This window comes from Schistocerca americana, chromosome 8 (genome assembly GCF_021461395.2).
Source record: "Schistocerca americana isolate TAMUIC-IGC-003095 chromosome 8, iqSchAmer2.1, whole genome shotgun sequence".
NCBI lineage: Eukaryota > Metazoa > Arthropoda > Insecta > Orthoptera > Acrididae > Schistocerca > Schistocerca americana.
The window spans coordinates 185,119,101-185,134,671 of NC_060126.1; the positions used below are offsets into that span (position 1 = coordinate 185,119,101).

Genomic DNA, 15,571 nt, shown 5'->3' on the forward strand with positions numbered 1-15,571 from the left:
TATTCCATATTTCCCTGAATACAGTTGTGTGATAAATTACAAATACCCATCAGTGCAGCACTGACTCTGCTGAAAAGTGGAAGTTCCTCTATCGAGGCACCAGCAGGTGTACTCACTGTGCATCCCTTGCCAGAGACAGCCAGTCTATCGCAAAACTATTAGACAGTATTTCACATCTCTCTCTCTCTCTCTCTCTCTCTCTCTCTCTCTCTCTCTCTCTCTCTCTCGCGCGCGCTTTGAGGTTTATATCTGCAGAACCTAACAGCAAGTCAGGCAGCAAATGACTACCGATGGGCAGTGACGCTTGTAACTGTGTTACCTTGGGTGACTGCGCAGACCATCCATATGCATCATCATACACACCACAACTGTTCATTCTCTCTTCTTCTTTACCTCTTTGGACACCCTATGTTCTATGTTTTCATGCCATCGGTGAGAAGTAATAAATTATTTCTCCACTGATGTAAGCTGCTCCCACTCATTTAAACTTCTAACTCCCTTCCACTCCCACTTTACTGGCAAATTCTCTACAGCTCTCACAGTTTGTGAGAGCATCTAGGCAACACCCTAGATGCCCTTCATTGGTTCCTGGCATCATACATCTTCTAGTTCAAAAACCCAAGACAACATCTCGAACTGGCTGTCACTGTGCACCTCTGCATTTATTGTTCTAGTATCTGTTCACCAATAGCAATAATAAAAGTGCAGGGAATGCAGCAGATAATCTTTGTCTCCAGAAAGTCATGCGGATTGGTATGTATTCAGAAAGGAGCACTGGAGGATGCTGACTTTATGGCTGCCTTCCCAAGGTGCCCCAGTAACTATTCACCCTAAAAGCAGTTTAAGATATGTAGCAAATGTGAGCATGCTGGAGGCCATTTTCTGTTTGCAACACTCCTTACTATTGACTAGTTGAAAGAATATAATTTTAGGACTGTCTTATCTTCATCTAGATTACTGATTTCAATAAACATATCAACAACTTCTCCTTAATGACAAAGGGAACAGACATGACAACATCTGCATTTGCATACACAGTGTGCATATTATGAGTTCAATTTGATTACTGCATTTCCAACATTTCACATACTAGGTTTTTTAGCATCTCAGTTCAGTCTTGAAAGTTAAAATGGAAAATTGATCATTCAAACTTATACTTCATCCTTTTTTTCTCCAATAATTTTTTTGTGAACAATAACAAATGTCTTTAGATTGTTGTTATCAGATATTGTAGTTTCTTCTAGTTTTGCTAGCTACATAATGTGGCAGTGACAAGAAATGTAAAATATGCCATACTAGCTGTTAATATTTTTTCGCACTGTATAGTTTGAAAATAGTGGTTTCTGGTACATCCTTTGGGCTATTATAATTGCATCTCCTTAAAATGTTGGTTTCATAAGAACTATAAATTCTACTATTCTAAACTTACATGAAATCAATAATTATTGTACGAGTCACTGATTTTATTACATCTTTGATGAGATACCCTGAGTGCAATGTGTTCTTAAAACCATCAGCAACTCTGAATTATACTTTGATTATAAATTGGAACTTCAAAAATGTCTAAGCACAGTTCATTTATTCCACCAAAAATTTTCAGAACTTTGATTTATCTTTTAAAACTTCTTTTGCAACTGACTATTGTTATTTAATAATGTTACTTGACATGGTTAGAATCAGGGGACTGACTTAGACTCAACTCTCTCAGTAAAAACTTACACAGACCCTTCAAAATGAACAGAGGAGCAATAGTCTGTCTCTTTACAATAGTGGTAGTAATCACGGCTTTCAACTGTTCAGCCATATCATTACTGAGTGATGGTGTTGGTGCCCAGCATTTCCTGTAGTCCTGGTGACCAACATCTCTCTCAAGTGATGTAAGATACAAGTAGTATAACAATTACTACCAGTGTAAGATACTGTTTTGTCCTTTCCACAATTCTTTGTAAAAAGTATATTTAGCCGACGGTTCAAAATTCTGATTGGAGGAAATGTACAGAAAAATACCCACTGAGATATGTAGACCAAAGTGGCACATTGTCTTGGACTAAAATAATTTACAAACTCATTCATTCATTCATTCCTTAGATCCCATGAAGAAGGAGAATCCTCATGGACGTGCAGCGATTCAAAGTATTCATTAACAAAAGACAAGGATATCATAGAAACAAACTGTATATTTAATCTGCAATAAACTATCACTATACTGCTTAATGCTGTTCATGCCTATCCCATTTAATACAACAGATTAGCTAAACAGCAAGGATTCATCATCAGCTATGACCAAACACTCTTCATTGCTGTGGAAAAAAATAAATCTTAGCAGAAATTACACTGCCCTTTAATGTGGATGTACTTACTCTGGTTTTTCCACGATTGTTTGTCCACTTTACAAGGCTGTACCAATAAATATACTGAAGCTGACAAAGTTCTTGGCTTTGGCCTGCACACCTGGCAAGAAGGGGACATTTGGCAGTGCAGTCTCTTGTGAATAAGTTAGAAGTAACAAAACATTTAATATACATGGGTGGTCTATTTTCTCCTATTTCACTTATCACACTGTCAGTTCCTTGAAACATAACTGAAAAACAAAACAGAGAAGAAGCAGTGACACAAACTTTGAATGTGAAAAGCCATTCATTTGGCAATACCATTTTATTGTAACATCCCAATGATTAAAACGCTATTTGTGAGCATCATACAATTAAGTTACATCAATAATCAAGTATGCACACAAATTCTGACAAAATTGTTTTTGAAGGGAAATTTTAGTTTAATTTTTTATTGCAAAAATTGAAAGAAACAATGGCCATTCAAATGTCATTCATTGACATTAGATTAGATTAGGTTCAGATTAGATTCAGTTTTCATTACATAGAGAGATGATTCTCATGGGTGTGGAACATGTCAGAAAGTTTATCATAAGAAGCATAGAACATTTGACTATAATACTCACTTCCTCAATCAGTTGTCAGGAGACTGTCAAAAAATGTGAATATATTACAGTACACTGGAACTTCTAATATTTACAGAATGAAATATAGTTATGCACTTTTAATAAATTTATGATATATGAAATACCTAATTCTGGCTGTTGTGACCAAGTGGTGTCAAAACTGATATCTAACCGACATTTTTACTTAAGTTAGTTAGTTAGGCTAACAGTCCCCGTTAAGATATTCATCTATAGAGTGATTTTAGGTCTTTATGTTGATTGTTCATATTCGTAGTATTGATACTATGTGTTGAGTTATTTGTTGGAAATAGAGAGATTGTTTGCAACAAATTTCATTAAGGAATAAAGATACTGAGAAGAAGTAGTTAGAATACCCAGTTCCTTAAATAGGTTTCTACCTGATGTTCTTGAATTTACACCACAAATGAGTCTTATTACACGCTTTTGCACTCTTAAAAACTTTTGCTCGGTTTGATGAGTTACCCCAGAATTTGATCCCATGTAACATATTACAATGAAAGTAAGCAAGGCTTTTTTTTTAAATATTTGTATCTCCTACATCTGATATTATTCACATTGCAAATACAGACTTGCTTATGCGCTTCAGCAAGTCTGTGGCAAGCTCTTCCCAACTAAATTTATTATTGAGTTGTAATCCTGGAAATTTAACACTGTCAACCTCTTCAATCTGCATGTCGTCATATGTTATATACGTGCTGGAAGGAATCCTCTTACAGATTCCAAACTGCAAATAGTGGGTATTTCCAAAGTTTAATGACAATGAATTAGCTTCAAACCATTGATTAATGTCAGTGAAAATTTGATTAGCAGTCATTTCTAAATCTTGACTTGCTATTTATTGCAATGTTTGTATCATCTGCATACAAAACAAATTTAGCATCTGGCAATGAAACAGATGAGAGGTCATTAATATACACAAGAAAAAGCAATGGACCCAAGATTGAACGTTGAGGAACACAACATGTAATTAATTTCCAATCAGATGAAGATTGCTTACTCTACAGGTATTTCATAGTGACACCCTTTGTTTCCCATTAGTTAGGTAAGACCCTGACCATTTCACAGCACTACCGCTGAAATCATAATATTCTGATTTACTTAAGAGAATGCTATGATTCACACAGTCAAAGCTTTATGGCAGGTCACAGAAAATGCTAGTAGCCTCTAATTTGCTATCTAATGAATTAACTACATTCTCACTGTACATGTAAATAGCCTACTCTATATCAGAAACCTTAAGGAAGCCAAACTTTGACTTGAACAATATATTATTTGCAGTCATGTGTTTAACAGGACACTTGAACACAACCTTTTCAATTATTTTTGAAAAAGCCAGCAAAAGTGAAATTGGTCAATAGTTTGCAGTATCTTTTTAGCGCTCTTTCTTGTAAAGCGGTTTAACTTCAGCATATTTAGCCAGTCTGTAATTCTTCTGCTGGTAAGAGGTTGATTACACAAATAACTTAAGATAGAACTCAACTTACATGAGCACTCTTTGATTAAATTCATTGATATGTTATCATAACCACTAGCATGCCTCAATTTTAAGGATTTTCTGATGGATGCTACTTCTCTGCGAGACACGAGTGTCATTTCCATTTTACTGAAGTTATTTGTAAAGACTGGTCTCAGATATTCCACTGCACTGTTTACTGAACCTGATAACACCAAGCTGTTGGTAACACAAATGAAGTACTTGCAACACTACATGCACTTGTTAACAACGTCTCATTTATTTTTAGAGCTATCTCTTGCTCTTTTTCTTTTTGGCCCTACCTGTCTCTGTCTTCACCATATCCCATATAGTTTTTATTTTGTTGCTGCTTCAATTTCTGGATTATTTTGCTTCAACGTTTTGCAGAACTCTTTGAGTTGCATTATAATGCTAACATCAGAGCTGTACCTCAATAGTAAATACAGACTCCTTTGTGTCCCACCTGATATCTTTATTCCTTCTGTAATCCATAGTTTATTTTTAGACTTCTGTTTGATTTGACTTACCTTTAAAGAAAGCAATTTTCAACTTTATTAATGAATGCTTTGTATTTTCCATTTGAGCAAGAAGTCTTGTAAACATCTATCCACTTCATGCCTTTGAGAAGCCTCCAAAAATTCTCAATTTTTTACAGTTTTATTACCCTCCTGTACTCAGATTTAATAGATTTTATATTCTGACAAGTTGCAACATTTAACCTTAAATGTTGTATGTCATGATGAAATAGCCCATTTACTATTGGTTTTGTGATATGACTTTTTTTCCCTAGATTTGTCTACAAAGATGATTTCAGTAGCAGTCTCACAACATTTACATACCCTATTTGCCATGTTCACAGTAGGAACAGTAGCATTAAATCAAATGACAGTGTTACTGACTGCAATAATTGTTCACTGACAGAGCTGTTCACAAAAGCCACATTAAAATCACCTCCCCCCCCCCCCCCTTTTTTTTTTTTTTTTTTTACTGTGGGATGGGTCAACAGAGCTTTCAGATTTTTTTTTAATGAGAAGGTTATAGTTTCCTGGTGGTGCTCTGTATATACTTACTATTATAAAGGACTTATTACGAAACACTACTACTGTTGCACAAGCTTCTAAGTGCTGCTCTGTGGAAAATTTATTAATATCATTATTCTTGAAACTAAATCAGTTTCTGATAAATGTGGTAATGCCCCCTTTCTCCATATTTTCCCTACAGAAGTAAGAGGCTAAGTTGAATCCTGTAACATTTAACATATCTATACCAGTGGTCACTTGATGTTCAGAAACGAAGATTATATCATCTGGTTTGATCAACACAAATAAGCAACCATTAAGTTACCCTCAGTCCTCAGATATTCTAATTCAGTAAGTATAACTGATTGAAATAAATAAATTTTGTAAATGAGTTAACTCACACATATCATTTTTAAATTTTTGTTATACTTCTCTTATCAAAAAATATAAAGGGAATTCTGCATGACTGCAGTCCTCAAGTGAGAATTCACTTCTCATCAGAATTTGCTTCTCAGGCTGGAATGCAACCATCATGTGGGATGCAAGCAGCAATCTGTAGACAGCGATAGTTGCATTCTGGCCCGATATGCTGGAGGTGGCAGTCATTTGTGCATGAGGTGTGTTTGCTTGTGAGTACGAAAAGTAACAGTTGAATTCATTTAACCCAATAACTTCTAGACAGACAAACCTAGGAAAAACATAAAGGAAAGAAATGTGCACACAGTAACAAAGGTGCAAGTTATTAAAAAAACAATAATTTATTTCCTCAAATATACAAAATATATACAAATACATCAGTCACAGTAGTTTTTGAGAGTCAGTCGTGGCACAATATTCATGGATCGAAGCTCTTGAAACAGTAGCTTACATGCATATGGAATTCTGATAGTTGAGACAGACTTGCTGGAGTGGCAGCTGTGACACCTATGGATTTAAAAAAAAATTAAACAATAGAGTGGATATACATTAAAACAGTTTTTACTATAGTTAAAATGTATTACATTGCATTGTTTTTGTGCCTAAATTACAAATGAAAAATGTTGAATGATAATGCAAGGTGCTGGTCTCTTGGCTTGGTGTTATTAACTGTATTTATAAATGTTTGTCATAATTTACAGCTTGAGACACACTGTTAAACTTTTTTCTGTCAGCTACTTTATAATACATGAAAGGGAACAGTAAAGTGATTTCTCTGATAAGGAACTGCATACACCCAGCTACTTATTATGTAGTTTTTTCTTTATAACTAATTGCACACTGTTACACAGTGTTTTGAAGAAGTTAACCCATTTACAGTAAATATACTTCCAAAATAAAAATGTCTTAGAGTACAGTATACATCTGCATAAATAGTAAATAATGTATTGTCAACTATACAGTGTTACTTTGTTCTGATTACAAGACAAAAATTTCATGAAAAATCATCAGGACAGTGCACATCTCAAATGAAATTTAGGCTTAAAATATATTTGTTGCCTACTTGCTCAACTCAAACACACAAATTTTTCAATAAATGTTGGATTTTCAGGGAAGAATGCAGATTTCTACCTCAACAAGTTACTAAGACTTGATTGTTCAGTCAGAAGCAACACACAGAAACTACATACTTTAGAATGGTTTTCTTTGAGAGCTATTGTTATTAAAGCTATAGTACCTCTAAACTTTATCAGGTTTTCATGCAGAACTACTTCTGATGGCAATCTAATAACTCATCAGAATAGCAATAATTCAACTTTTATTTTAAAAGGATGCCTACCAGCTAAGGTAGAATATTTCACAGTTTGATTTTCCAACAACATAAGAGTAGAGCTATTTTCACCAACTTACCATCCAGAGTAAGCTAGGAGTCCACACTGGTTGCAGACATCCACATCAAAAGCATCACTTGAAATCATGAGTCTTTCAACAAGCATCATACTGAAATACATCCACTTGGTAAGCAAATTTTCTTGTAAATATTTAGAAGCAATACAAAATTACAACAATTTTTCAGCACTGCAAATTCCATACAAGATGTTAGATTTTGTAATGTACAAAAATGAATTATATGTTTATTCATGCTAATGCATTTAATTCATTTCAAAATGAAAAATCTTTTAAGTACTAGTTGAAATGTGTTCGAATGGTCAATGGAAACTTAATTATAAATGGACCCTAATCTTTGATAAATATTGATCAATCAATAAATTTAAAAATTATCATAAAGGAAGGCATACATTATCCACTATAATAGTCAATAAATCAAAAATCGCAACTGCATTAAGCAAGCAATCACATGCTTATTGAACTTGGCTGCACAAAAATTCCTCACTTTTTTAGATTGACGAGAAAAATGGAAAAAATGCAACCCTTTCCACTGTCTGTGTATCAAGTAGTTAAACAACATGGAAAATGATTCACAAACACTAAAAAAAGTTATATTATTCCATAGGTCGTTCTGAAGGCTTAACAGTAATAGCCTTACATGGAAGAATACTGACTGGACTCAATAATCAAGGGGCAGTTTAAAGAATTTAAGTAACTACATAAACAATTACAAATGCTCTTTGCACAGGATAATATGTGCTACAATGGAAATTCAATAATTAGTTTGCAGGCACACTTTTGGAAAGGGAGCAGGAGTTGGTAAGTATGTACAGTAACCATACATTTTCATACAAAATTGCACATAACTGCAACAAAACCAAAGACAGAGAAAGAAAATTAGTATACATGCCAATAAGTCTCCTCAGAACTCCTTTAACATAAAACAAAAGTAAAATGTAAATTTCATCTACAGGGTCTGGCAGACCCATCGGTACCAATCGACCGCCATGTCAGTCTCTGCCAGTTGTGTCAATGGAAGCGATATGGAGAGGTGTGGTGTCAGCACACTGTTCTCCTGGTCATTGCCAGTTTTCATGATCTGGAGCCACTACTAATTGGTCAAATAGCTCCTCAACTGGCATCACGAGGCTGAGCGCACCCCGTTCCTGTCCTCCCACCAAGGAAAAAAATCCCTGTGAGTACCGGGAATCTAAGGCAGATCCTCTACGTGGCAGTCAGCCGTGCTGATCACTCAGCTACAGAGCCAGACCAGAAAACTACAGTGTTTCATGAAATGAAAGGGAGTTGCTATTGGTCAACACACTAAACACATTACCAGCAATACCTTTCCTTACAATATTGTAACTAGTTAGCACAATAAAGGTGCATTTACACCTGTGTGACTTTCTGTGCACACTAGGCACATGCAGCCATTGCATGAGGAGGTAAAGAGGTGCATGAACTGGTGCAAAGCCGCATATGTCTCTGAATTGTGCACACAGCGACAGAGGAGTGTCTCCATACCAGACGGAAAGATATGTGCCTCTCCTTGCATGTGGAGCAAGCACAGCCACACAGTGTCTAGCCACAAGGTGCACAGGTGTAAATGCAGCTTAAGGAGACAGTATTCCACTACCCCTTTATGCAAATTCAAAGAATAGCTGCTTCTACTACTGTCTTAGGTATAATCAGCCAGTAATAAGAATTCTTGTACGAAATTCTGGTTTTTGCCATTCATGTTGTTGCTGAAAGACAATTACACAATAAAAGATCAAACAAGCAGAATCTGATGGAAGTACAAATTGCTCAAATACTGATTATGCTTTATGATTCACTACCACTATCAAAAATATCCTTGATATGAATCTGAGTGTGTATTTCAGCTGAGTACTTAACATCAGTACTTTAATCATTTTATTTTTAATGAGAATCAAAATGTTGTTTCAATAGACTCTTTTCCATTTGTTCTGGTTTTACCAACCGGTAAGTGGACTCTCCTTTTCTGCCTTAAAAAATGTAAATATTCAGTTCTGATTAGCTATTTTGGCTAATACCATACAGGGAGTGCAGAACAAAACTTCCCTAAAAATGTTTACAAGTCTGCTTCTGTATGACCGCCAGTCTCTCTTACTTTGTCTCTGCAGCCCTTGCGTGAAATATACATTGGCGGAATTATAATTGTCCTGCAATCAGCTGCAAATGCCTGTTCTCTAGATTTCTCTCAATTGCATTTTCTAAGATCACAAAGTGCCTTTGTAACATGTTGAGCAAACCTACCCGTAACAAACACATTGGCAGTACTCAAAAATGGGTTGCATAAGTATTCTATACACAGTCTCCTTTGCAGATGAGCTACACTTTCCTGAAGCCCTCCCAATAAACTGAAGTCGACCATTCACCTTCCTTACTACTGTCTTTGCACACTTGCTTAATTTGATTTCGCTCTTTAACATTACGCCTAGATATTTAATCGATATGACTGTATCAAGTACTGTATTAAAAAATTACAGGATTGTTTTTACTTATTATTTGCATTAACTTACATTTTTCTACATTTGGAGCAAGCTGTCATTCATCACAACAACTAGAAATTGTCTAATTCATCCTGTATCCTAAGTCAGTCAATAAAGTACTACAGCATCAGCAGCAGACAATCACAGACTGATGCTCACCCAATCCACCAGATCATTTATGTATATAAGTGGTCCTATCACACTTACCTGGCTGCACTCCTCACAAAACTCTCTTCCAGTGAAGACTGAGCACTGAGGGCAATGCATTGAGTTTTATTACTCAAGAAGTCTTTGAGACAGTTACATATTTACGAACCCATTCCACATGCTCAGACCTTCATTAACAGTCTGCAGTTTGACACTGTCAAAAGCTTTCCAGAAATCTAGGAATATAGAATCTATATGTTGTCCTTTGTCCTTAATTCGCAGATTATCATATGAGAAAAGGGCAGGCTGAGTTTCGCACATAAAATGCTTTCTTTTCTGTCTCTAGTAAATGTATTGTATTCGAACTGAGAATATGTTGAAGAATCCTGCAGTATACGTATGTTAATGATATGAGTCTGTAATTGTTTGAACCTTGTTATATACAAGAGTCACATGCACTTTTTTTCAGTCACTTGGGGTTTTGCGCTGGATGAAAGATTAGCGATAAATGGAAGCTAAGTAAGGGACCACTGCTATACAGTACTGTCAGTAAAAATGAACTGGGAATCCTGACAGCTTATTTGTGTTAGACTCGTGCTTAAAAATACAGGGATGTTTATTTCTACATTTTCCACATGGGATATGTTTGTACAATTCTCAAGTGCAAATTATTTTTTAAGTGTACAATTTTAAAATTCAGTTTTCTTTTTGTTGGCTTCTATTGACATACCAAGCTGGTCAATTAGTGACTGGATAGAAGTCTTCGACCTCCTTAGTGATTTTACGTAGGACCAGAATCTTCTCATATTATCGGCAAGATTCTTCGCTAAGGTATGACAGAGGAAGTAGTTATATGCCTCGCTCTTCTATCTCTTTATACACACATGAATTTCTACTAACTTTTGTCTGTCAGTAAGTCGTGTTCTTTTGTGACTCAAGAGTGCAACAAACTCTGTTTCTGCAGCATTTTCCAGATATTGTGCATTTGCACAGCTACACTTCATTGCTACTTTGTCAGACTTCTGCAGACTGTCTTTCACATGCGTAATGTTTTCTGCAGAAAATCCTGACAAAATCATAATGCAGTGTAGCTATGAAAATCAGACTCATGAAAACTTTTGGTATCAGTTTTATTTTGGGCACACTGTAGTTATTTTAATGTAGTCAAGGACAATTTTTCCTCCCATCTTTAACAAGAACTCCAGCTTTGATGATGTCACTAATTTGACTTTTTCTAAATATCGCAACATCACTGGCTGCAAGCATAAGAAAAAATTAAAACATTGTCTCCAAGGCCACCAGAGGAAACTAATTAGTGGTTCACAAAGCATTAGAGCTTACATTTCAACAATACCGACAGTCCATGTTTCGGTTCTTTTTACCTCACCTGCATTTCAACTTCCTTCCTTCTTTCAGTTTACATAGCTTGCCCTTTTAAAGTATATTCATATAATTTATCTATTAGGACATCAATATCATTACATAATCTAGCATTCTTTGGCTGAACAGACTAAATAATTAATCCAGAATACAAGCTTGGTGATTTCAGTTTATAATGAAACTGTTGTAGTGTTTGACATTACAATGAGATAAATGATATTTCTGTTGATATTACATAAAATATAATTAAATGAACATTACCAATTCCACTTCCTTTCCAAATAGGTCAGTTTGCAACCTAAATGTTATTTTATACCTCCTCACTTTTAAATTTACAAACTTCCCCCTGAAATATTTCATGGACTTCCTCATAATACATACCTTGCACCATAACCAATGAGGCAATCACGTTCCATCTCCCCCAGGCGAAGACCACCTTCTCTGCTTCGGCCTTCTGTAGGCTGCCTAGTCAAAACTGCTCTTGGACCACGTGACCGTGCATGCATTTTGTCCTGCACCATGTGTTTGAGCTTTTGGTAATAAACCTGCAAAAGACAAGGTTTTGTTGATAAGTGACTTAGTTCCTTAGGAACACAAATATCAATGATGCCAAGGAACATGTTAAATGTTGATAAGGAAGTTCACTGTGCCGTGACAAGACAGGTACTATATACAAATAATGAATTCTATGCTCAGTCATAACTTTTAAATAACCACTTTGTGAAGCGTATGTCCGTAACTGCATGTGTACACACAAGCATGCCCGCATTATGGAAGTCGTGGAAGATGGAGAACCGTTAAAGACAATTAGTATGTAGCCCATCCACTGAGACAGAACATGAGTGCTGCTCCTGCAGAATGTGTTTCACACATTGCCAGTGGTTCAGGTGCCCCATGTGTCCCTTTGAATTATTTCACAACTTTACTGTGTCAGACTATCTGCTTGGATAATCATGCAGTGTATTTGACACACCCCCTCCCTCTCTGCTGTACAATGCCACAGTGCTGTACTGGACAGTATGATCAGAGACAACAACAGTAGACGAATACAATAGCTTCAGAGACTCACAGATCATCATAATATTTGATATGACAGACTAGTGAGTATGTAAAGCAGTAGTTGTTCAACTATTTTGCTCCAGACCCAATACTGACATTGTGTGGCAACACTTCAGGACACACATTTGTCGATCTTGTTAATGGGTAACTTACATAACTTAGTACATTAGGAGTCCCAAACAGACGAGCTTAAGTATGATCGCAATAAGTTGGAAGCCACCCTCCCAAGTACTGATTGTTGGAGTTGGCACTATGCAGAACACTTTGTGCAGACTTTTCTCTGTTTCAAATTGCTGCCACCCTCAGAGCTACCAAATTGTGACATAGGGTGAGCCTTTCCCCTCACATTTTATCCTATTCACATACTGAACTTGCATATGAGACTCTCTTGCTTCATTTACTTTCCAATTCAGTTTTTACTTGTCGACACTTCACCTATTGTGCGCTGATTACAGGAGTGGTTAGGGGTATCTTGCGGCAACGTTGGTTACCCACATGTACATTTCGTTCTTGTAGTACTTCTTTCATTAAATGCATCTTGACTAGGGGATCCCTTTTCAGTGGGGTGAAAACAGAACGAACTTTCATGCATTCTGGAAGAATTGCCAGTCACTCAGAAGGCAGGTCCCACACTAGCAGACCACACTGACATTTGGGTAAGTCTTTCAGGAATTATCCTCCTGCCTCAGCCTCCAAAGACAATGAGCAGTGGAACTGAAGACTTGGTGTCCTCTACCACAGAACAAGACACCACCAGTGGAAGAGATGAGAACTCTGCTTGTTAGTAAACTTGGGATGGGGTCCTTAGTTGTCCATTTGCCATAATCTTGCTGTGTGTGGTCTCCAGACACGTTTTCGCATGCAAAATATGTAGCCATTTGCGTGTTTGCAAAATTTCCAAACTTTGCACTTCCCCTGGGGACATTATGCAAAGCCCAACAAAATTTTCAGAATTTTCCATAAACGAATCTGGACATCGGAACAGGGCAACACTCATTTCCCGTTCCATATATACGTATCTCATGGGCGGGTACATCTTTAACTTCATCGTGGGAGCTAGTGAAATGACTTCCAAATACCCGATTGGAAGAGCACTTATGCCCTTTCTGGGATTGGTTGGAAAAGAGTATGCCATGTGCCTTTTCAAGGTGTGAAGAAAGGCTATCAAAAATCAGGAGAGGATTTCTGATTTGATCGTCTACTAGGTGATTCTACTCGAAGTCACACTTAGCTTCTTCTTCTTCTTCTTCTTCTTCTTCTTCTTCTTCTCGTCCTCCTTCTCCGCCCCCTCCCCCACCCTGCCCCCCATCTCCTGCCAAGTCTTTGAAGTTTCACTTTGGGACTTATTCGTATCCACGACACTGATCAGAAGCATAACAAGATTTGCAATCACATCATATAGCCTCACCCCAACAACAGTTACCAGCAGCTGCATTTCGGCCCTGCTACTCGTCTGCAGCAACCTTAACAGCAGTCACGATAAGACTGAATTTGTAATGTGCACTCCCAAATTCGGAAATCGTGATACTGTTAGAGGAGAGAAGTCCATTTCCAGTTTCTATTTATGGTTTTCACAACATGATCTACACATCTCATGCACTAGTATGCATATTCTTCTGCAATCTAATTCTTGCTTCAAAGGGGATCTTTCTCATAATCACACGTTTTTATTTTGGTATCAAGTTACATTCGCTGGAGCTCACCAACCTGGTGATAATTCTTTCTGGTTTTTCCTTTATTCTTTGATCTGTTGTGTGCTCTGTTGGAATTCATAATCTTTTTTAATTATGGAATTTTATAGTTTTGCAATCATGGTTGAAAATTTGTGTCCTTTATGAGTCTGGGCACCATCTCAATCATAGTTGTTCAGCATTGTGCTGGTTGCGAGCAATCGAATCAGTCAGTGGAAATGCAATCGAATCAGTCAATGGAAATGCCATCAAATCAATACCAAAAACATTAAAGGAAGGAAGGAAGACTGAGTTTAATGTCCCATCAACATCGAAATCATTAGAGACAGAGCACAAGCTCAGACTGTGTCAAGGATGGGGAAGGAAAATGGTCATGCCCTTTCAAAGAACCATCCCGACATTTGCCTGAAACAATTTAGGGAAATCACGCAAAACCTAAATCTGAAGGAGTGGATGCAGGTTTGAACTGTCAACCTTTGGAATGCAAGTATAGAGTGATAACCACTGCACCACCTTGCTCAGCCAAAAACTTTGAGGAGCATCAAAAAACCAATGAGGATTTCCAGCAAAAACAGATGGAAATTAATAAAGAAGTCTCAGATGCATTAGAGAGCCATAAACAAACAATTACAAAAGTGTCAAACAGATTACAGAAGTCCAGCAGTTAATAACAGGCAGTTTCTGAGATAGAACAGCATCAGGGTGACCGAGAAGACAGAACAGGAGACGCAGTACAGAGAATTGCAGGAGTGGAAGGGCAATACAGATTATTCCACTTGAAAGTGCCATCTGTGTCACTTCTGTTGTGCAGCAAGCTACGTTAATTTAAGTATTAACTGCATTTTTCTTACTTGTCACTTCTTCTTCTGTGTGTTTTTGCTTTTAGGAAGTTTTAATTGTCAAGTGCTAGTAATAGTGTTCCATAGATTTCGTGTTTGTTTCGAATACAGTCAGAGAGAGTCCCTTTAGTCAACCATAGTGCCAGTAGTGCTAGTGTTTGTTTTCAATACAGCCCAGAGACAGGTAGTGCTATTTTCATTGTTTTCTACAAGAAGTGTCTAGTAACCACAGTTTAGTCAACAATCAGCCGCCTTTAGTGAATTAGCAGTCTAGTTAAAAGTTGATTAACTCTCTACAGTAAATTGATTTCTTAGAATGGACAGGATGTGTGACTGCTGTGTACAGACACAGGAGGAGCTGGCCACTGTTCGTGAACAGCTGAACGTGTCGATGGCCGCAGTCAGCCGTCTACAGGCTGCTGCCTCAGAGTGTAGCAGCAGTGGGGAGTCTGGTGCGTCGCATGGTACGCCCCAGGTGTTACATGCTTCACCCACTGTCCCTGCTGTCGAGACATCTTCGCGGGTACCGGGCGCGGTTGGGCCACCCTCTCCCCAAGGGGAGTGGCGAGTTCAGTGACGAGGCGAGGGTCAATGTGGAAGCTGGCCGTGTGGCATTGCCAGCTCTGCCTGTGAGTGGACATGTGGCCGCTCCTTCAGCAAGGTCCG

At 37.3% G+C, this 15,571-nt stretch overlaps 1 protein-coding gene across 1 annotated transcript in view; it reads right to left on the minus strand.

Moving 5' to 3' along the window:
• Positions 1-6,209: 6,209 nt before the first annotated feature.
• The window catches only part of LOC124545165 (DNA-directed RNA polymerase III subunit RPC2), a 192,022-nt gene continuing 182,660 nt past the window's right edge, over positions 6,210-15,571 (minus strand). The window contains exons 20-22 of the mRNA XM_047124000.1: positions 11,698-11,861; positions 7,298-7,387; positions 6,210-6,394 (exon numbers count right to left, since the gene is read on the minus strand). Coding sequence (XP_046979956.1) covers positions 6,265-6,394; positions 7,298-7,387; positions 11,698-11,861 — 384 coding nt within the window. The 3' untranslated portion in view covers positions 6,210-6,264. The remainder of the gene's footprint in view (positions 6,395-7,297; positions 7,388-11,697; positions 11,862-15,571) is intronic.